At 41.8% G+C, this 21,040-nt stretch overlaps 1 protein-coding gene across 2 annotated transcripts in view; it reads left to right on the top strand.

The window, feature by feature from the left end:
• The window catches only part of LOC308103701 (CSC1-like protein 1), a 44,156-nt gene that overhangs the window by 6,429 nt on the left and 16,687 nt on the right, over positions 1–21,040 (top strand). Inside the window, exons 2-17 of one of the 2 annotated variants that reach the window (XM_080453825.1) lie at positions 293–461; positions 3,285–3,367; positions 5,533–5,611; positions 7,158–7,195; positions 7,999–8,141; positions 11,005–11,056; positions 11,661–11,769; positions 12,417–12,487; positions 13,216–13,296; positions 14,142–14,265; positions 16,077–16,210; positions 18,031–18,189; positions 19,557–19,710; positions 20,187–20,293; positions 20,615–20,701; positions 20,927–20,998. In XM_080453825.1, coding sequence (XP_080309951.1) covers positions 300–461; positions 3,285–3,367; positions 5,533–5,611; positions 7,158–7,195; positions 7,999–8,141; positions 11,005–11,056; positions 11,661–11,769; positions 12,417–12,487; positions 13,216–13,296; positions 14,142–14,265; positions 16,077–16,210; positions 18,031–18,189; positions 19,557–19,710; positions 20,187–20,293; positions 20,615–20,701; positions 20,927–20,998 — 1,655 coding nt within the window. In that variant the 5' untranslated portion in view covers positions 293–299. The remainder of the gene's footprint in view (positions 1–292; positions 462–3,284; positions 3,368–5,532; positions 5,612–7,157; positions 7,196–7,998; positions 8,142–11,004; positions 11,057–11,660; positions 11,770–12,416; positions 12,488–13,215; positions 13,297–14,141; positions 14,266–16,076; positions 16,211–18,030; positions 18,190–19,556; positions 19,711–20,186; positions 20,294–20,614; positions 20,702–20,926; positions 20,999–21,040) is intronic. The other variant, XM_080453824.1, reaches the window with a different exon arrangement.

The following is a 21,040-nucleotide window of genomic DNA, read 5'->3' as shown; positions in this document are numbered from 1 at the left end:
TTTCAAAATAAGGTAGTCTCTTGCAGCAGCAGAAGCAGGCAAATAAATATCTGAAAAAGAGGAAGTTTATTCCAGTCAGATGAGCTTTGTTTTGAATTGAGCAGTGCAGCTGTGTTTCAGCTCACTGATATTAGCATGACTTTGGGGAAGCAGCCATACCGTGGGTATGGCTGGGGAACCACAGATGGAGCAGAAATGCTTACAACAAAAATGACAAATGAAACCTCTTGAATCTATTTAGTTCTGTATTTTTATAATGATCTTCTTCTTCTCCCCCTCCGCTATAACAGAGTCCAGTGATGTCTTCCATGTGGTGGGAGGAGCAGGCCCTGCTGGCGGCTAACGGCACTACGCCGGCGGACAACAGCAGCTGCTTCAGCTCGGCTCAGAGCACCGTGCTGAAGGGGGTCAGCTTTGGAGGGGTCCCCATCGTCCTGCTGCTGGACTTCACCGTCTTCCTGGTGGGTTGGGTCATTGTTTACAGCAGTCCAAGGACCCCTTAGCCGAGAGAGAGATGAAGCAGGGACCCCCACCCACTCACCCCCCACTACATATTGTATAAAACTGTGTTGCAGATTAAAGGAGTAGTTCACCCAAAAAATGTACTTATTTTCTATCAATTACACACCCCATGAAGCTTTGACTTCACAGAGATTATTTTAGTTTTTGTCGCATTCCTAAGCCAATAATCTGATGACCGGTAGAGTCTCCGGTAGGCGACTTAATATGCAGGTCAATTGAGTCTCCTACCAGAGTCATAATATAATAAATAGCCTGTATACAACTGTTTTAATTCATGTGTAATTGATAGAAAATAAGTAATTTTTTTAGGTGAACTACTCCTTTAAACCTTTTCATACATTTCATAGATGGCTTCATAGGCTTGTTTTGACAGCACTGTCATTGTGTTGTGTTGTGTTGGATTCATGTTCAATGTATATTTTCAGACATTTAGCCACTTATAAACTTGTACCTGGTTTGCTCTTTTTCACTCTACACCAAACCACTTTGGCCGAAAATAGCAGATCTACAAGCCCAGTTGTAGATCGGCTATATTCGGCTAATGTTCCCCTCAGAATAGGAATGCTAGGGTTCAAGATTTGGGGGCCCCATTGTAGTAACTCTGAGGACCCCGAGGGGTCCGGGACCCCTGTTTAAGACCCCTGGTTTACATTAAGTGTGTCATGTCTCATGTGTGAACATGCAAATCGTCGCTGTCCGGCAGAAACCTTTTTTGTCCAGATTTAATCTTTTTATGTTTTGTTTTCATGAATTATTGCTAATGGGCCCTATGCATTGATTGATTGATTGAATACTTTATTTAGAAAGACATGTAAAAGTACATGGAAGTACAATTCACAATACAAGGTCCTCTAAACTGGATCGCTCATGAAAGCACAGTGGCTTATTTAAAATGAGATCCCCACGCACTCAAATCATGATGACATTTAAGACATACAAATATACACTACTATGCAGAACGTCATACAATCAGCTTACATGTTACTGGTATGAAAAACAATAAATATGTACAATAAACAGTTTTAGGAGGGGGGGGGGTTAGGTTAAGACTTTGTCAGGGGCCAGTTTGGAATTGCAGCCTCCTGAAGGTGATTCTTTAGGGCAGTTTTGAAAGTGAGTAGGGTTTTACACTCCTTTACTCCTTTGGGTAGGGCATTCCAGCAAGTGCTACATTGGCATGAAATAAGAGTGCAATGTTACTTCATTCAAAGGTTTTACCAATGATATTACTAATTAAAGGGATATTTCACTTTCAAATAAAATAAACATTAAAAACAAATATAAAACATAAATGAAAAAAGTTATGGAAAAATCATGGCCCCCTCACGCATTAAAAGGACATTCTAATGCCTGAGGGAGCCATGATTTTTCCACTACTTTTTTTCATTTATTTTATATATATATTTTTTATGTTTATTTTATTTGAAAGTGAAATACCCCTTTAAGGTTCTGTTCCATTTAGTGTAGCAGAGTCTTTCCAGAGAGCCACTGTGTTTGACTGGAATGGAACACAACTTATAACTAATATCAGAGGTACCAACATGTGAAGGAAGTAACGTAACACTCCTCTTTCACATAGGAACATAGGAACATAGGAAGAAAGACTTCATATTTGTATTTGCGAGGGCAGATGTTTCTTTGCTTGTATGCATAGGGCCCATGTATTCTTTGTCATACAACAATGTCATGCAAAATAGTGAAAATGGCCGAACTACAAGCTCACAACACTACATGCAGTGATAGGGATGATGTGAGAGTGCGGTCTAGACAGTGCGGTCGTGACTCATGTGGCGAAAATAGCACAGGAATCAAACTCTTAGTGGCCAGGTGTAAATGGAACGTGAACCAGTTGAGATGCAATAAATGACAATTGTAAATGGGACTTGTGTGTGTTTAGCTATCCTTATAATAACTGACATTCATACTAGTTGAAAGTGGAACAAGCATGCTAACTTTGATCTATTCCTGCTCTTTTCTCTGTCACTCACATGTGTCTTAGCCGTTCTGGTCGGCTAAGACACACTCCTGACCAAAAGGCCTCTTCTACGCCTCTTTAATTGCTTCTTTGAAATGGATCCGACATCTCATGAGCTTAGAGAGCGTGAGAAATGCTCTCATTCATGCCATTCATTATTATTGCCGCTTAGAACCAGTGGTGGAAAAAGTACTCAAATATTTTACTTAAGTAAAAGTATCAATACTGCAATTTAGAAATACTCCGTTATAAGTAAAAGTCCAGAATTCAAAATTTACTTGAGTAAAAGTACAAAAAAAAAAACCAAAAGTAAAAGTACACAGTTTTTTGAAAATAGCAGATCTACAAGCTCACAATGCGACGCGTTGTGAGCTTGTAGATCGGCTATTTTCAAATAGCCTATGTATATAAAATAGGGCTAAAGTGGATAATGTATGTTTTATAATGTAATAATTTATATCTGCAAAGTAACTAGTAACTAAAGTTTTCAAATAATTTTAGTGGAGTAAAAGTACAATATTTGCCTCTGAGATGTAGTGGAGTAGAAGTAAAAGTATAGACGATTGGAAATACTCCAGTAAAGTAAAAGTATCTCACAATTGTACTTAAGTACAGTATCTTGAGTAAATGTACTTAGTTACTTTACACCACTGCTTAGAACTAACGTGTGGGCAATGAACAAAACGAGTGCATTGCAAAGCATCTCATACTGTTGTAAGCCTTGTTGACTGGTCAGTGGTCACCAGTAAAGTGACATTGTATTGGTTGTGTGTCGTGTCAATCACAGGTGCTGCTGACCCTCTTCACTGTTATCAGGAAGAAGATGTGGGACTATGGGCGCCTGGCTCTCGTCTCAGACAACAATGAAGGGTCAGTTTACAGTATATCACACCCACAAGATGGAGGTCAATGTGAAATGTTACCTTTTCTGTTTGTATGAATGGGTTATGTTAGGTTCATTGTTTACCTGAATACCCGGTATCCCACGTTATTTGAGACACTACATTGTTCTCTCTATCTGCACTCTATATGACTATTAACCTGTTGTTAGTTGACTAGAGCAGTGGTTCTCAAACTTTTTCATGTCAAGGACCCCCAAATTGACACTTATTAGCCCGCGGACCCCCATTAAAAAAGATAAGCCAGGGACCCCCATAAGAGAAGATTTTTACGTCTCTAGCCGTAAAAAAATTATTTCAAGGACCCGCAGTTTGACATGCATTAGGCTACGGACCCCCATTTAATGGCATTTCTATCCATGGGACCCCAATTTATATTGTTAATTTAACTCTGAGAGTGTACAAATGGAACCAAATGGACCCGTTAGGGTCCATTTGGTTCCATTTGTACAGACGCATAAGGTTCCATTTGGTTCCTATCCATCATTTAGCTGGGGACCCCCTGGAACCCCCTCAAGTACCCCTGGGGGTCCCCGGACCCCACTTTGAAAACCAATGGACTAGAGTTCATGCTAAAGGCTGCAGCATATTCCAACCGACGGTAAACCTTCTGGCGAGGGCATGGCTTCCGGAAACCGAAGAAAGTTTGGCGAGGACGAGCGTGTTTTATACTCTCCACTCTGAGTTCTGAATGGTAGAATGGCTCACTGTATACTGTACACTGCTGGAACAGTGATTTTGTATCGTCCAAGCCAAGGTGTAGAGCTGCTTTAGACACTATTAGGACAAGAAACAGAACTCATTTACTCTTTGGAGCGCCTTCGTTTATTTTAATACACCGCAGTCCGCCAGAATAACAACACTGTCTGTCGCACGTGACACCCAATATGTCATCAGTCAGTCTGCACCCTCTCTCAGGCATGAATAATCAAACCCTGTGCCTACTATTTTAATACGGTCCTAAACCGTTTGCTTACATCCATCGCCTTTTTATGGCGACAGACACAGTGGGCAAAGTGTGTGCTACCTCTCTCCATTCATTAACTGCTTTCTGGTTGTCTGTAGTCGCTCAGAGAGGGAGTACAGAGGTTTGTACCTCCTTACTTCTTCCAAACTGACCTTGATGCGTTGCTGACAGATTGCGGAGAAAAAAAAACATATGCTCATTGAATGTCTGACCCATCACACATGACGTTCATCCAGCGGACGTATTCGGATAGTTGGAAAATCTTGGAGGTGCAAAAACAGCCGAAATGAACAACAGAAAGGCCAAAGGTCTTATGATGTCATTTTGTTCTTATTGACCTACTGAAGGTGAACACATGTCGGGGTCAGATGGAGTGTGCTGCAGCCTTTGCTCTGCTTATTACGATCTCGTACTTGTCTTACCAGACCCGCTCTAGTGAGCGGGTCCTGACGCTCAAGGTTCCATTTGCTCATACAGAGCTAGGCAAGGCAGCATTTTCTATTAGTGCTCCATCTGCTTGGAATGAGCTCCAGAAGTCCCTAAAAATTAGATCGCTGCCTTCCTTGGGCCAATATAGGGCAATGGTTTCCAACACTTTTGTTCCAGACTGTAACCGCTTCAATACATTTTCTGATGTATCTTTTTAGTTCTTGAAAACATTTTTGAGTATTCCCTGTCTTCTGATTATTTAATACATTAATATTGATGTATATAAATGTATCTCTGTTGATGTTATTGTTGTATCTCGGCTACATTGAAAATGAGGGCCTGCCCCTTAACTGTATTCCGAGTTGAAATAAAGGTTATGATGATGATGATGAAGTCGCCCTGGATAAGAGCGTCAGCTAAATGCCCAAATTGAAATTGTAGGTGATGAACAAAGCAATTACGATGAATTAATCACTTAAAACCATACATCATTTGTTGACCAGGGTCCCCTAGGGTCTATATTGGGTTCCCTCCTGTTTGCCTCTACACCAAATCTCTTCGCCGAAAACGGCCGCTCTACACGCTCACAATGCATCACAACGCAAATGCAATGTGAGCTTGAAGAACTGCTATTTTCACAGAATGTTCACCCCCCCCCCCAGAATAGGGATGCTAGGATTCATGTGGTTCATTAAGGTGTTTTATTCAGTGGTTTTGTCATTTGTTTTTTTCTGCACCAGGTTCGATGAGACGTCACACCGCCGCTACGGACGCATGTCGTCCTATGTGTCGTATTCAGAGGAGCAGGAGAATGAGCTGGTACGGAACACACACACACACACACACACACACACACACACACACACACACACACACACACACACACACACACACACACACACACACACACACACACACACACACACACACACACGTGCATGGAGTAACGTTCTCAGTCTCCACGACTGATCTCAGTCATTTGGATTCTTCTATGGAAGTGTGTCATAACTAATAACCGAAAATAGGCGATCTACAAGCCTTACAACACGTCACAGCGCGCCGTGTTGTAAGCTTGTAGATCGCCTATTTTTGGTTATTAGTTATTTTATGATTAAAAGAGTATTTGAAGGCCCGGGCGGCTGGCGTAGCCGTCTGGGCACCTAGGCCTGACTGTCAGCGTGGTGTCGTGGTGTTCGAGTCCCGATCCCGACGACCTTTGCTGCGTGTCCCCCCCTCCCCCATCTCTCTCCCCATTTCCTGTCAGTCTACTTTTCATTTATCAATAAAGGTAGAAAAAGCCCTCCCCCCCGTTTGCCGTTTTTCGTAACGGCAAACGTTAAAGCCTCAATCTGCAATTTCTTCAAGTGGTTGGCTGTGGGGGGGGGGGGGGGGGTCTCCTTTCACACTCTTTTCACAAATCACATATTAGGACGGCCATGTGTCACTGACTGTATCCCCATAAAACTTCTAAGAACAGCAGAACTGATCACAATCACTGGTGCGATCATATGCATAAACTGTGACAAAACTGCTCTCTTAGAAAAACGCTAAAACCACTTCCTGTTTGCCTTGTGGTTTCTGTGACGTGACAGACTTTAAAAAAAACACAGTTTTTAGTCACAAGATGCCATTTGGTCCTGTGTCTTAAGCCTGATTCATACTCATGTTCTAAATAATGTTCAGAAAACAAAAATGACTTTTAGCCTGTATTGACGAAAAATATATATTTCCAAAATGGGGAATCCAGGTGGAAGTGATAAAAAAAAAAAACGTCCACACAGAATGATAACTATAATGACAATGATGTGAAGAATTTCCACACTGATGAACGATAACGTTCTCTAAACGTGTTCAACAGGAGTGATGTGTTGTATTAATTCAGATGGATTTTCATTGGCGGTCAGTGTTTCGGATCGTTCCATCAAATCACTCTGAAAGTGATCTCAACGACATGGTTCACCACTGAACAGTGTAGTAGTTGTTATGATTTAGTTGTGTTGTGGTCTCAGCCATCCACCTTAGTTAGTTAGTAAGTAAGCCTTGCAGAGGCATGTGGCCCATAGGAGCCTATCTCCTACTTCTGTAGCCTGAGGCGGCTTAACTTAATGTACAAGTAGTGCATCCACCAGCCATGATTTACAAGCACACATGCTAGTATGTCGCCCCCTTAACCCCACATCCAACCCTTGATGCTGAGGAATCAAACCCCCGATCTCCCAATCTCACGGCTGACACTCTTAACCACAAGGCCACTGAGCTTACCTACTGTATTAGTTAGAATGATGCATAAAACCATATATATCTATAGTCATGGTTGTGGTTGTTGGAGTGAACGGCTGTTAACATGTCCTCTGTTTCTCTGCAGGGCTTCTGCTCCTGGCTGCCTTACATCATCAGAATGGAGTAAGTCAATCTAAACGGACCAGATCTTATCTTGTTTGTGGCTGTTGATGTGTTTTTCCAGTCACACAGGACTTGCGGTCATTAGCCAAATAGTCTCTCACCACAGACTGTTGACTCGCACAATTCTCAAATGCTTTCCGCCTAACGGTGTGTGTGTACACGGGAAGTGCTGAAAATGATTTGAACATGAAGGGAATGTCCCCTCCGCCACTTCTGGTTTGTTCTTTGCAGTTGAGTAAATACATCCTTGTACTGGAAACCAAAGTAGTCGAAGCCTATCTCTGCTGCTTAGATGAAATGGAAATTCAACAATATGTTTTAAAGATATTTAAAAATATATTTACTGAAATTACAAACGGATGACGGCTTCCTGTGTGCAGCTTTTGCGAGACGTCGTTACAGACTCTTTGTAGCGTTCCGGGATTGTGGAAGAGTTCAGTCAGATAACTCACCAATAGATTGAGACCAATCATTTCCCTGTGATGGTTCCCTGCAGTGTTGCCAGATTCTGTGAGAGAAACAAGCAACCATGTCTAGGAAAACCAGCCCAAAAGAAGCGACTATGGGCCACATGAGCAACATGTTAACATATACATCAGCTATTTGAAAATAGCAGATCTACAAGCTCACAACGCGTCGCGTTGTGAGCTTGTAGATCTGCTATTTTCAAATAAAATCTTGCGGGGAAATTATAGTAAGCAGATCTGGCAACCCTGATTCCCTGTGACGTGTGTGTGTGTGCGTGTCCTTTGTGTGTGTGTGTGTGTGTGTGTGTGTGTCTTTGTGTGTGTGTTCTGCTACAGTGAGGAGAAGGTGAAGGAGAAGTGTGGCATTGATGCCATCTACTACCTGTCCTTCCAGCGCCATCTGATCGTCCTGCTGGTGCTCATCACGGTCACCTCTGTGTCCATCATCCTGCCCGTCAACCTGTCTGGTGACCTGCTGGGTGCGTCCGTCTGATCAGTGCTTTAGTTCTTTATATATAGACAGGGCAGTGGACAGAGAAGATGTACTTTATTTTTCAGGTCTGTGCCAATATGAGCTAGGGCTGGTAAATTAATTTTCGAATTTCGAATATTCCTCGAATATGGGGGAAATATGTATATTCGAATATGAAAATTAATATTCGATATATATATATTTTTTCATGTTTATTTGACAGGAACAATATAAAAAACAATGTATTATTGGATCCGAGCACTTGATACATTGTTTTTTGTATTGTCCCTGTCAAATAAACATAAAATAATAAATACTTTTTTTTTTTTAAAGATTTTTTTTTAAATAATAATAATAATAGTATTCGAATATCTGCAATTTTTTAACACATCGTGTGCCAGAGGTTTATTAAAATAGGGTACGTTCAGTGCCAGCATATCTTCCGTTGATATGTTTCGTGCTGTAGAAGCCCCGACGCGGAAGTGCATGTAAACAAAGCCTGTGTTCGAGACGGCGGAGGGTGCCGACTATCGCCTGGAACAATAATATTTCTAACACGATCCTCCATTGCAGAGTGATCGCCGAACGAAAACGGCTCGCTTCCACCACGTTAAAAAGAAATGGAGATATTAAGCTTTTAGTCAAGGAGTTAACATTGGAGCGGACGACCGGAAGGATTTTTGACATGGATCCACATCCGGCCTCTCCTTCTGAGAGACTCCTTGGATGATCCCAAAGTTTCGTTAGAGCCCCCCACGTGGGAAAAATATATATTAAAAAAATGGGCCAAAAACGGTCTGGACCGTTTATGGCACTCAATGTGTTAAGACCAATATTCAAATATCATTTCTGAGGAAAGTTACCAGCCCTAATATGAGTGTTTTACCCTAAGGGGCCGTGTCTTTTGAGATGGCAGCACCAGTCTGTCTTATATTTCTATTGTAAAGACACAGTGGTGCGTTCCTCTTCCCAGCGCCTGAGCATAGCGCTCCCGACGGCCGGCATTGGTGGTTCTCATGGTTAAGCTTCAAAAACACATTAAAGCGATAGTTCACCCCCAAAATGTATTTTTTTCTATCAATTTCTCACCCCATGGAGACTTGAATTCATGGAGATTTTTTTGTTTTTGTTCCATTCCTAAGCCAATAATTTGATAGCCTGAGGCTACGAGCTCAATCCATGGTCTTGAAGGGCGGACCCAAACACAGCCGCCTGGATTTGTGCGTGGCTTCCTATTGCTTCACCAATCTATGTCCCCGCCTCCCCTCCCCTCCCCCCCTCGGCCTGTGCACGGAGCACGCTGACGTCACCAAATTTAGAGCGACGCCCCTCTGCACTCTGATTGGTTAGGAGATAACAAGGTCCAAGACCATCGTTCCTGCATCGCTCCCCCAGGCTTTTTTTCTTTTGTAACAAAAAAAAAAGCCTGGGTTTCCGAGGCTAATAATTTGATGACCGGCGGCGGTTCCTGTAGGAGACATCAGCATCTTTCCGCCGTCAATTATTGGCTTAGAAATGCGACAAAAACAAAAACAATCTCCATGAATTCAAGGCTTCATGCGGTGTGTAATTGATAGAAAATAAGATTTTTTTTGGGTGAACTATCCCTTTAAACCACACAAACCAAACATGAATTGTGGTGGAGTGGGTCTTTAATCAGATATTAGTTTTTTATTTTGCGGCTAACGGTTTCCAGTGTGATGATGGAAGTCAGGGGGCCCAGGGTTTATAAGATTGCGCAGTGAGAGGCATAATGCGTGTGTGTATGAGTGCCTGTATTGTTTGACTGATCTACAAATCTCTTCCTGTACTGATTACCTGCTCATTATGTAGATTAGTACATCTGGCAGGAGGCCTAATGCCACAGCTGTCATCAGTTCTGAAACACGTTTAGTTTTTTTCCTCCAATAAAGCCATTCTCAGCCCTTTGTCTGGGCCAGCGGTGATGCAACTTTGATGATGGAGAGGGCCACTATATTTCCACACTCACTCCAGAGGGCCACATTGCATATACTGTACAGAAACCTCTTATCGCTGTATTTTAAGTAGCAAAAATAGCCGATCTACAAGCTCAAAACGCGTCGCAGCGCGGCACGTTTTGAGCTTGTAGATCGGCTATTTTTGAATTTAAATCCTGATTTGTTTTTGCTATTTTTCAATTCGAATCCTGAAAATTAGCATTTTTATTTAATTTCAAATGCATTTAGTTATACTTATGTGATTTTGTTTTTACTTAAATACAAATACATTGGACATAAAAAAGACAATAGAATTTTAGCACTAGTCATTAAGCTACTAATATAATATAGACTGAAGTAATTAAAGTGGGTCATGTTTGCATGTTTGGAATTGGAACAGCTGAAATCAATAATATATCAGTATTCCGAATATTAACCGGTGGGCCGCATTAAGTGAAGGTGGGGGCCGCATGTGGCCCCCGGGCCGCCAGTTGCCCATGTATGGTCTGGGCCTATACACAAATCCACGGAGCGCTGCCCTGTAGGTGGCGCCGCCATTGCTGCGGTGTCAGACTCGGGTCAGCTGCTGCTACGGTTCTGTCCGTCTGTTGACGTTACTGGTTACTCTTTACCTGCTTGGCTGTTGGACTGTACAGTACGTCCCGATTTACTGTACATCTTTGTAAAGTTAGTGTTAGTAAAAGTTTGTGAGCAGTCAGTGACAGCAGCTGACTGATACCGCGCAGCAGCAGCTGACCGAGTTTGACACCGCAGCAATGGCTGCGCCACCTACAGGGCAGCGCTCCGTGGATTCGTGTATACCTCATGTATGCCAGCATTGTGCAAAAATGTCTTTCACTGTATTTGAAATGGATATGTTTTAAAAGCAACATGATATATATCCTTTTCCAGGAAATGACCCATACAACTTTGGAAGGACAACACTTGGGAACCTTCAGAGAGGGTAATTAATAAATAATTACAATACTACTACTAGGCCTACTAATAATAATCAGTGGTGGAAAAATTACTCCCATTTTTTGCTTAAGTAAAAGTATCAATACTGCAATGTAGAAATACTCTGTTACATTTACTTGAGTCAAATTACAAAAGTATTGTCATCAAAATGTACTTAAAGTACCAAAAGTAGAACGTTCTCATTATGCAGAATGTCCCATTTCACAAGTTTTCAAATGTATACAAACATTCTTGAAAATAGCAGATCTGTAAGCTCACAATCGCGACGCATTGTGAGCTTGTAGATCTGCTATTTTCAAATAGCTGGAATATATCTATATAGGGCTGAAGTGGTTAATGTATGTTTTGAAATAATAATCTACGAAAGTAACTAGTAACTAAAGTTTTCAAATAATTGTAGTGGAGTAAAAGTACAATATTTGCCTCTGAGATGTAGTGGAGTAGAAGTAAGAGTACAGACAATTGGAAATACTCCAGTAAAGTAAAATTACCTAAAAATTGCACTTAAGTACAGTAATTGAGTAAATGTACTTGGTTACTTTACAGCACTGATAATAATGACAATAATATTATTATTGTGTTTGTTACAGGAACAACTTGTTGTGGCTACACACAGTGTTTGCTGTGCTGTACTTGGTGCTGACAGTGGTGCTGCTCAGACATCACACGTCTCAGATGAAAGGCATGCACAGGGAAACGGTGAGTCACAACGCTGTCATTTCACTGATACTTCTGACATCCAGCCATCAAAGGCTGATGTTATGAGACCATATCCACAATTATGTGTTCACACTTTTATCATCCTTTTTATGGCCTGGCACCGAAGGGTGGCAGGCCATAAAAAGGTGTGTGTGTGTGTGTGTGTGTGTGTGTGTGTGTGTGTGTGTGTGTGTGTGTGTGTGTGTGTGTGTGTGTGTGTGTGTGTGTGTGTGTGTGTGTGTGTGTGTGTGTGTGTGTGTGTGTGTGTGTGTGTGTGTGTGTGTGTGTGTGTGTGTGTGTGTGTGTGTGTGTGTGTGTGTGTGTGTGTGTGTGTGTGTGTGTGTGTGTGTGCGAATTCATTTTTGCATGCATGCATTGTTAGCTTGTAGATCTGTTATTTTAGTCATGCGATGCTCGAGTATAAATCAACCAGTACGGATGTTTCAGTTTACAAGGATTGCAAGCATCTAATGACCCTCCTACTCCAGTGTACTAGGGCCTAGGATACAGTATGATGTAGCAAAAATGTGGCCCAGATTCTCTGGAGTCTACTGCATGTGTTGACACAAAGGTATTAACAGTGATGTGTGATGGTGTCCTGATGTTGACGCGTTGTCTGGTGGTTGTGTGTCTTCTTGTCCTTCTAGACCAGAAACACCTTGTTCGTCTGTTCAGTCCCTAAAGCAGCCACTATGGAGGCTGTTAAGACTCACTTCATGTGAGTACAACAGAGCTCATGTGTTTATGAATATTCAGACTGACACACACACACATAAACAGAAAATACAGGTCGGGATAACTATTTGATCCAATCAGGAGAGAGAGATCTCATACAGGATAAGCAAGTGAAATTAGAAGTGATGATTGAAAAACAGAAAAATGAGTTTCTAACCCACCTGAACAGTGTTTTGTTTACTAAAGAGCTGGAGAGGCTGGGAGACCCCTGTTACTGAATAAACACACTGTATCTATGAGTACTGTTAGAATATATAGAGATTTTATAAATGTATTAAATATATACTTTTGGTTTAAACCAAAAATATCACTTACAGCATGTTTTAGTATGTAAATCAGTGGTTCTGAACCTTTTTCATGTCAAGGACCCCCAAAATGATATGTATTTGGTCGCGGACCCCCGTCTCAAAATATTTTGTTCCAGGGACCCCCCCCAGAAGCAAAGATTTGGGTTAAAAATGTTCGCTTTAAAAATATATATATTCAATGATTTGCACAAGTTTTCACAATAAAAAAAAATAGCAGATCTTCCAGCTCATAGCACTCGGTGCCAAACTATGAGATATGGTTAAAATGATTGTGACACTATATTAACTCATTTTGCTGGGGACCCCCTGGTACTCCTCCAAGCACCCCTGGGGTTCCCCGGACCCCAGACTTTGAGAACCACTGATGTAAATGGTTTTGTCCTTTTTTGCTTGTTTCGTACAGGGAGGCGTATCCAACGTGTCACGTGCACGATGTGAACCTGGCCTACGATGTGGACAAACTCATGCAACTGGATAAGGAGATGTAAGAACGCACAGAATCACAACCACACATTTACCTGAACACGTTCAACCACTTAAACTCTATATACTTCTATGACCGGGGTCCTCCAGGGCTCTAGACTTGTTTCCCTTTTTCCCCCCATCTACTGCGGCTGTGTCTAGGCTGTTCAGAAAAGCAGTGAGGAGCTAAACATGGACGTTTAACACTGTATGACAAGCACGCACAAATAATCCAGGTCTGAAAATAAACAACCTACAAGCTCAGCCTGTAGGTCAGCTGTTTTTTTTCTAAATGTCCGCCTACCACGACAAGCCCAGAATAGGGATGCCAGGTTTCATGTGGTTAAGTTTGGTCACATTATGCAAATGCAGGCAAACATTTGGGCGGCCGTAGTGAGTGGGTAGAGAGGCTGTTTTTGGAATCGGAAGGTCACCGTTTGACCCTCGATATGCCCCTGAGCAACATCTCGGGGGCACTAACGCCTAACATCTGCCACCTCTCAGAGCTACAGTAAATGAACACTCAGGACTGATATGAATGCTTTGACTTTGAAGGGCTGATATGAATGCTTTGACTTTGAAGGGCTGATATGAATGCTTTGACCTTGAGGGACTGATATGAACCTTATTATCAGGACTCAGACAGGAAGCTGAAATACTGTGACCCTCAGTTGAACAAGTTAAGGTCGTGGGGTTGTATGGGGCTTGTTTGTTAGACTAATTGATTTAGATTATTATTAAAAAAATATTTGAATGTTTCACCGCTTCTCAAAAACAATTATCAGTGGAATAATGGATTAGAAGATAAGCCATAGTTGCATCCCTATTTTGTGGTGATATTTTGTTGTTCCTTTTTCCTCTTCACAGGAAACGAGCTAAAAAAAACCTGCGCTACTACGAGCGCGTGCTGGAGAGGACGGGGACCCGCGAGATGTTCCACCCACGTCTGTGTGGCCACCTGTGTTGTTTCACCACCGGGCGCTGTGAGGAGGTGAGATACCATAAAAACAGGACAGGCCCTAATGACAGCATTATAACATGAGACATATAGAGTATGTGTGGAGGTAGGTACTAAGTTGGTCCTACTTGGTGTGCGGCGCAAATACTGCTGATTGGTCCAGCTGTTCAGTGAGATTAGCTACTAGAAAAACAGACATACACACAGACAGACCTATACACATTCTGGTCAGGATACCACTTTCATCCAATTACGAGAAAGAACTCAATACAGGGTGCTGGATAAACAAGTAAAATGGAAACAAAAACTGGAACTCTATTACATTGAAGCTGAGAAATGGGCGCTCTCTCTCTCTCGCTCTCTTCTGATTGGATAAAATTTGAATCTTGTCCTGGACATGCATTTTCTGTTTATTAAGGATCTGGAGATACAGACTGTTACTGAACAAACACTCTATAGCAATGATTACTATCACTATATACGTAGAGCTTTAAGTTTGCTTTAGCCCCAAAATAAATCTTCCAGCACTAATTAATTTAAGTAATGAACAACACTATAGATGGCTAGAAGCCACAGTGTAAAAAGTAATCTAGATGTTGTTGTTTGCATAGCTTTGAATTGGTTGTTAACTTGTTTCCATCCCTGATTCATTCAACACATTACTTTCATTCACCTTAATTCACCTTAACACACCATGTCATTCTACCACAGTTGGCAACCACCCAGTAAAGTCCCGGTGTAATTTGAACTCTGCAGAGTGTACAAATGGAACCAAACAGACCTCATGGAGTTAAATTAACACAGCGTTGCTCTAACTAGAGACGGAACACTATGGTCTTTAGTGGAGTGTGGTGGTAATGAGGAGCTCATGCAAAATATGTCACACATGGATGACAATCTGTCTCTGTGCTGATGCTGCTGCTGCTATGCTAGCAGTGTGCTATTGTTTTCTTTGTGTTATCTACAGCAAGGGCTCCCAAAGCTTTCTGGCCACAACCCCCCAAATTAACCATATTTTAACTGGGGACCCCCCACCCTGATAAGCACTTGGAATTGTAGGAGTTGAGGCATTACATTTAGTTTGACTCGTTTCCATATAGCACAGGGCTACTCAACTTAAGATGGCTCAGGGGCCACTCAGCAAAATACCTAAAGTCCAAGGGGACGCAAGCTAAAAATGACGGTCCTATTTGGGATTTTTCGATTTTGTAACACACACTACACATTGTTATTGTTATAAGAAAATGTACATTTTGACATCATATTCTTTTCACTGTACCTGTTTATTTTGTGTGTATGTCCAGTGGCATCAGTTCAGCAAAAGCTAAGGTATGGCAAGGTTAGGGTTGCCAACTCCCAGAGATTGAAATAAGGGACACCTACCCTGGGCGCGCGGCAAAGCCGCGCGGCCGAAAAAAAATTGGGGTCAAACCCCCCAAAAAACCCGAAATGCATAGAAAACTATGCATTATACTTGTAACAATTGACGCACCTGTATGTCTGTTTGTTTTTGAAAAAATGTTTAGCAACCCATATATTTGAACGGAAATGTCTATTTTTATCCTGTGTCTTATTTTTTCTTGTCTTATTTCTTATATTATTAGACAATTTAGCCAATGTTTGACCAGTATTTATAGTATAGTTTGCTGATGACTTTTGATGCAGTAATGGTCTTTTCTTTTAGGTATTTGAAAAGGTCTTAAAAGTCCTGTGTGTGTGTGTGTGTGTGTGTGTGTGTGTGTGTGTGTGTGTGTGTGTGTGTGTGTGTGTGTGTGTGTGTGTGTGTGTGTGTGTGTGTGTGTGTGTGTGTGTGTGTGTGTGTGTGTGTGTGTGTGTTCTCTCAGGTTGATGCCATAGACTATTACAGCAATCAGGAGAACAGTCTCATCTTGGAGGTGAGCAGGCAGAAGGAACTGGTGCCACAGCGCCCTCTAGGGATGGCCTATGTGACACTGCAGTCTGAGGCCATGGCCACCTTGTGAGTTCTGCTCTTGTTTCTCTGTGTGTGTGTGCACAGTGGTGTAAAGTAACTAAGTACATTTACTTAAGAACAATTTTGAGGTATTTGTACTTTACTTGAGAATTTCCAATACTTTTACTTCTACTCCACTACATCTCAGAGGCAAATATTGTACGTTTACTCCACTACAATTATTTGAAAACTTTAGTTACTAGTTACTTTGCCGCTATAAATCATTATATTATAAAACATACATTAACCACTTTAGCCCTATTTTATACCTAAGCTATTTGAAAATAGTAGATCTACAAGCTCACAACGTGTCTCATCGTGACGCGTTGTGAGCTTGTAGATCTGCTATTTTCAAATATGTCAGTACTTTTACTTTTGGTACTTTAAGTATATTTTGATGCCAATACCTTTTTCCTTTTATTCAAGTAAAATTTTGAACACAGGCCTTTTACTTGTAACAGAGTATTTTTATATTGCAGTATTGATACTTTTACTTAAGTAAAGAATTTGAGTACTTTTTCCACCACTGTGTGTGTGTGTGTGTGTGTGTGTGTGTGTGTGTGTGTGTGTGTGTGTGTGTGTGTGTGTGTGTGTGTGTGTGTGTGTGTGTGTGTGTGTGTGTGTGTGTGTGTGTGTGTGTGTGTGTGTGTGTGTGTGTGTGTGTGTGTGTGTGTGTGTGTGTGTGTGTGCTCTCAATGAGGACATTATCACCGTAACTATAAAAGCCAGGTTACAAATCCTTCCCACCAGACTCAACCTTTGCCTCTGGTTTCCCTCTACCCATGTACCTCATTGTCTGCATCACACCACAGGGCTTGTTACAGAAACCATGTCACACATTCTGAATGGCTGCTATGCCTATAAAGGGCTTTACATAGCACGCCACAACAGAATAGTTGATCTCATGACTAAGGACATATCTAAACGCATACAAGACGCTGTTACTTGTACCCCTGAAGGGTGTGTGGGTATTTTTTTAAATGTAAACCAGTAAACCAGTAAAATCACATTGAGACCATAGTCTCTTTTACGAGTGTGCACTGGCCAAGAGAAGAGGCAAATACATGTTACACAGCTCTGCCAGTAACAACAAATACAGGACATGACAAAGACAAACATATAACATCCGTAATACCAAAAACCTACTACCAGGGACACTCAGAGAGAGTCTAAATAGCTAACCCATAACAGACTAATAAAAAAAGACTAATTTGAACAATATATTGTGAAGCTACTAAGCTAAGATAACTAAGATCACAGCGTTTGCTACTCGTCAAAGCAGGAGCAGTGGCTTGAGAGTGTGCCCATGGCAATCCTCTTAAAAGTCACTAGAGGGATCAAAGAAGCCAGTTTTGATCTTGTCTGTAGGTCATTCCTCGACCAGGGCCCAAAAAAACGTGTGTGTGTGTGTGGTGTGTGTAATAAAAACAGACATATACCGGTTCTTTTGACCATATCATTGAACTTCTATCAGTTCACAAATACAGTACAATTTACAAGTCAAACTCTTTACAAATGTATGGGAATATTATCCTATTTTTTATGTTCAAAACTATTCCTGGACTGGGCCTTAACCACATACTGTAAATCCTATATACTTTGTTTACCGGAGTCCACCAGGGGTCTGTACTTGGCTCCCTCCTTTTTCCCCCTGTACACCAAAATCTCTTTGCTGAAAATAGCCGATCTACAAGCTTACAACACATCACAACGTGTTGTAAATCGGCTATTTTTGCCAAACGATCGCCTGTTATGACATGACCTGAACAGGGAGGGTAGGGTTCAGTTGGCTATTATTAAAGGGTGAATGGTTTGACTCCCTGCAGCATTCTGAGAGACTTCAACGCTCTGAAGGGAGACGACGGCAGCGACGGGTCGGCCCTCTGCTGCCTCCGCAGGAAGCCCCAGCCCTCATCCAACAGTACAGATCTGAAGGTCAACAGCTGGAGAGTCAGCTATGCACCTCACCCCTTAAACGTGTTCTGGTAAGTTCTGCCCCCCCCCCCCCCCCCCCCCCCCCAAAGAACCGGTTCTGATAAGCCTTCAAAGAGCAGGTCAACCCTATTTGACAGGCGTCCCTCAGGGCTCTATACTAGGTCCGCTAGAATTTCCTCTACACCAAGGCTCTTCGTCGAAAATAGCCGATCTACAAGCTCAGAGCGAGTCGCGTTGCAACGCGTTGAGAGCTTATAGATTTTGGGTGACACTGTTTTGTGGTTAAACCACATTCCTGGGTTCAAGGAAAGCTAGGTTTGCAGTGAAGTCCAGGGCCGCTATTTAACATCTTGGAGCAAAAGGGCTGGTTATGGATCACTGACCAAACACACAGGATTGTGGGATGTAATGCTACCTTGCTGCTGTTACCGCGACTCATTTTATAGTCTCTTTCTGTCTAAAGACATAAACGTAGCAAATGTCACGTCAGTTTAACTAAAATATTAAAGTGGCAGTGTGACACATGTCTATAGATGATGATCACTGGGTGTTATTGTTATCGGTTCAGTTTTTTCAATCCAGAAACTATACATTTATGTGTTTTTTAAAAAGCTTTATTTATGTGGATCCATTGGTGCACAGTTTTTTTTTTTTTTTTCCCCAAAAAGTATGTTTTGGACATTTCATTCACCATTTGGACATGGTTTCTACCCGTCAGCGTTGAAATCTAAGATGAAAGGTCAACAGTACCTTTCATCTCATCTAGTCCAGTATTAGTATCTATCTACAGCATGTAATGTAATCTATGTATCTATCCCCACAACCCTTCCTGCTCACATAGTAGATCAGCTAACACAGGAATGCCGTTTGAGCATTCCCAAAAACACTCTGGACAACGCTCAGCACGTCCTAGACTCTTCGCCCTCTTGGCTCCCAAACTGTTGAATAAACTCTCCATTGCAGTCAGATCTGCAGACTCTCTCCCCCATAGCGTAGTCTGAATATTCCTCTTCAGACTCCACCTCACCCCATAGCATTCTTTGTATCCCTCTTTTCACCTTTTATCGATAGATGCCAGTTTAAGATTCAGATATTATATTGTTTACTTGTTGTTCTCATGTTTTTGTTATATAGATTAGTTTTTTTCTTGACCACAAATATACAGAATGTTATGTAGATGCTAAAATGTTATTTAGATAGATTTTAGGTTCATTGTTTATCTATTATCCCAGTTTCATTGATGTTCTCTCCGCACTCTACTTATGTGACTGTTTACCTTGTTGTTTATCGACTAGGGTTCATACTTACTCTAATTTCTCCTATCTCATACTTGTAACTTGCTCTGCAAGTTACAAGTGAGTGCCTGCTCAATGCCAAAATTTTAATATTCCTCTCTCTCTCTCTGTGTGCGTCTCAGGGACAACCTGTCGGTGCAGGGAGTTCGCTGGTGGGTGCGTTGCCTCCTGCTCAACTTCTGCCTCTTCTTCCTGCTCACCTTCCTCACCACGCCCTCCATCATCATCAGCACCATGGACAAGTTCAACGTCACCAAGCCCATCTATTACCTCAATGTGAGTGAGAGCACCCACCTCAATGCATGTTAAACCACCTGCATTTTGGGCCCGGCCCGTCCCGAAAATGTCAGGTCGGGTAGGGTCGGGTTCGGGTAGAATTTGAAAACTCCACCTCAATGTACAGTATGTGAGACCATGTCTTGTTCACAGTTGAGCCTCATTTATAGTTAGCTACATACAGTTGTCTGGGGCCAAAAATAGCAGATCTACAAGCTGCCGACATGCCACACCGCAATGCATTTTCCATCTATTTTTGGTGCGCGACATGGTGTGCAACCAAGTATCAATCAGAAGTTGGTGTTGGTTAAGCTGAATATGTAAAGTATTCAGTGTACACAGTATGCTATGATGTCACTTTGTTTCAGTGTCATTAATAATGCTATGATGTCACTTTGTTTCAGTGTCATTAATAATGCTATGATGTCACTTTGTTTCAGTGTCATTAATAATGCTATGATGTCACTTTGTTTCAGAGTGCTGTCGTCAGTCAGTTTTTCCCCACTCTTCTTCTGTGGTCTTTCTCCGCCCTGCTGCCTACGGTTGTCTACTATTCTACCCTGGGAGAGGCACACTGGAGCAGGTACTACACACGCACACGCACACGCACACGCACACGCACACACACACACACACACACACACACACACACACACACACACGCACGCACATTATGTTGTAATATGTGTTTTTATAAACGTTACACACCCCTATGAATTCACATCGAATCTGTCATTCTAATGATTGAAGAGTACATTGATGTAGTTCTATATGTATGAGTTGTGTTCAGTAGAACACAGTGATGTAGTTCTATGTATAATAATATCATACTTATTATGTGTGTTGTGTTCAGTAGAGTTCTATGTATAATAATATCATACATGTTGTGTTGTGTTGTGTTCAGGTCCACAGAGCAGTTGAGCATGATGCATAAACTCTACTTCTTCCTGTTGTTCATGGTGTTGATCCTGCCTTCACTGGGACTCACCAGGTAACTCTATAACTCACCACGATTGCACCTTTCTTAGCGATCATTCTATCGATTCATTGTTCGATTAATGGAATAATCACGATGCATGTTTTCTTTTGTATTCTAATTGTATTTATATATCATATCAACGAATCAACTTGAAAAGAATCTTGCCTGTAATCAGGCCTGTGAATGACTCTTTCATTCTGCTTCTGTAATATACGTATTTCCTCCCCTCCCTGTCAGTCTTGCAGTGTTCTTCCGCTGGTTGTTTGACACAGAGTTCCTGTCAGATGGTCATGGGAAGCTGAGGTTTGAGTGAGTGAGCCACATGTTTACTGTCTCTCTCATGAAGAACGT

Source organism: Gymnoscopelus braueri, assembly GCF_963280865.1.
Source record: "Gymnoscopelus braueri genome assembly, chromosome: 16".
Taxonomy (NCBI): domain Eukaryota; kingdom Metazoa; phylum Chordata; class Actinopteri; order Myctophiformes; family Myctophidae; genus Gymnoscopelus; species Gymnoscopelus braueri.
The sequence above is the reverse complement of the archived record's forward strand: the minus strand, read 5'-3'. Positions and strand labels throughout refer to the sequence as shown.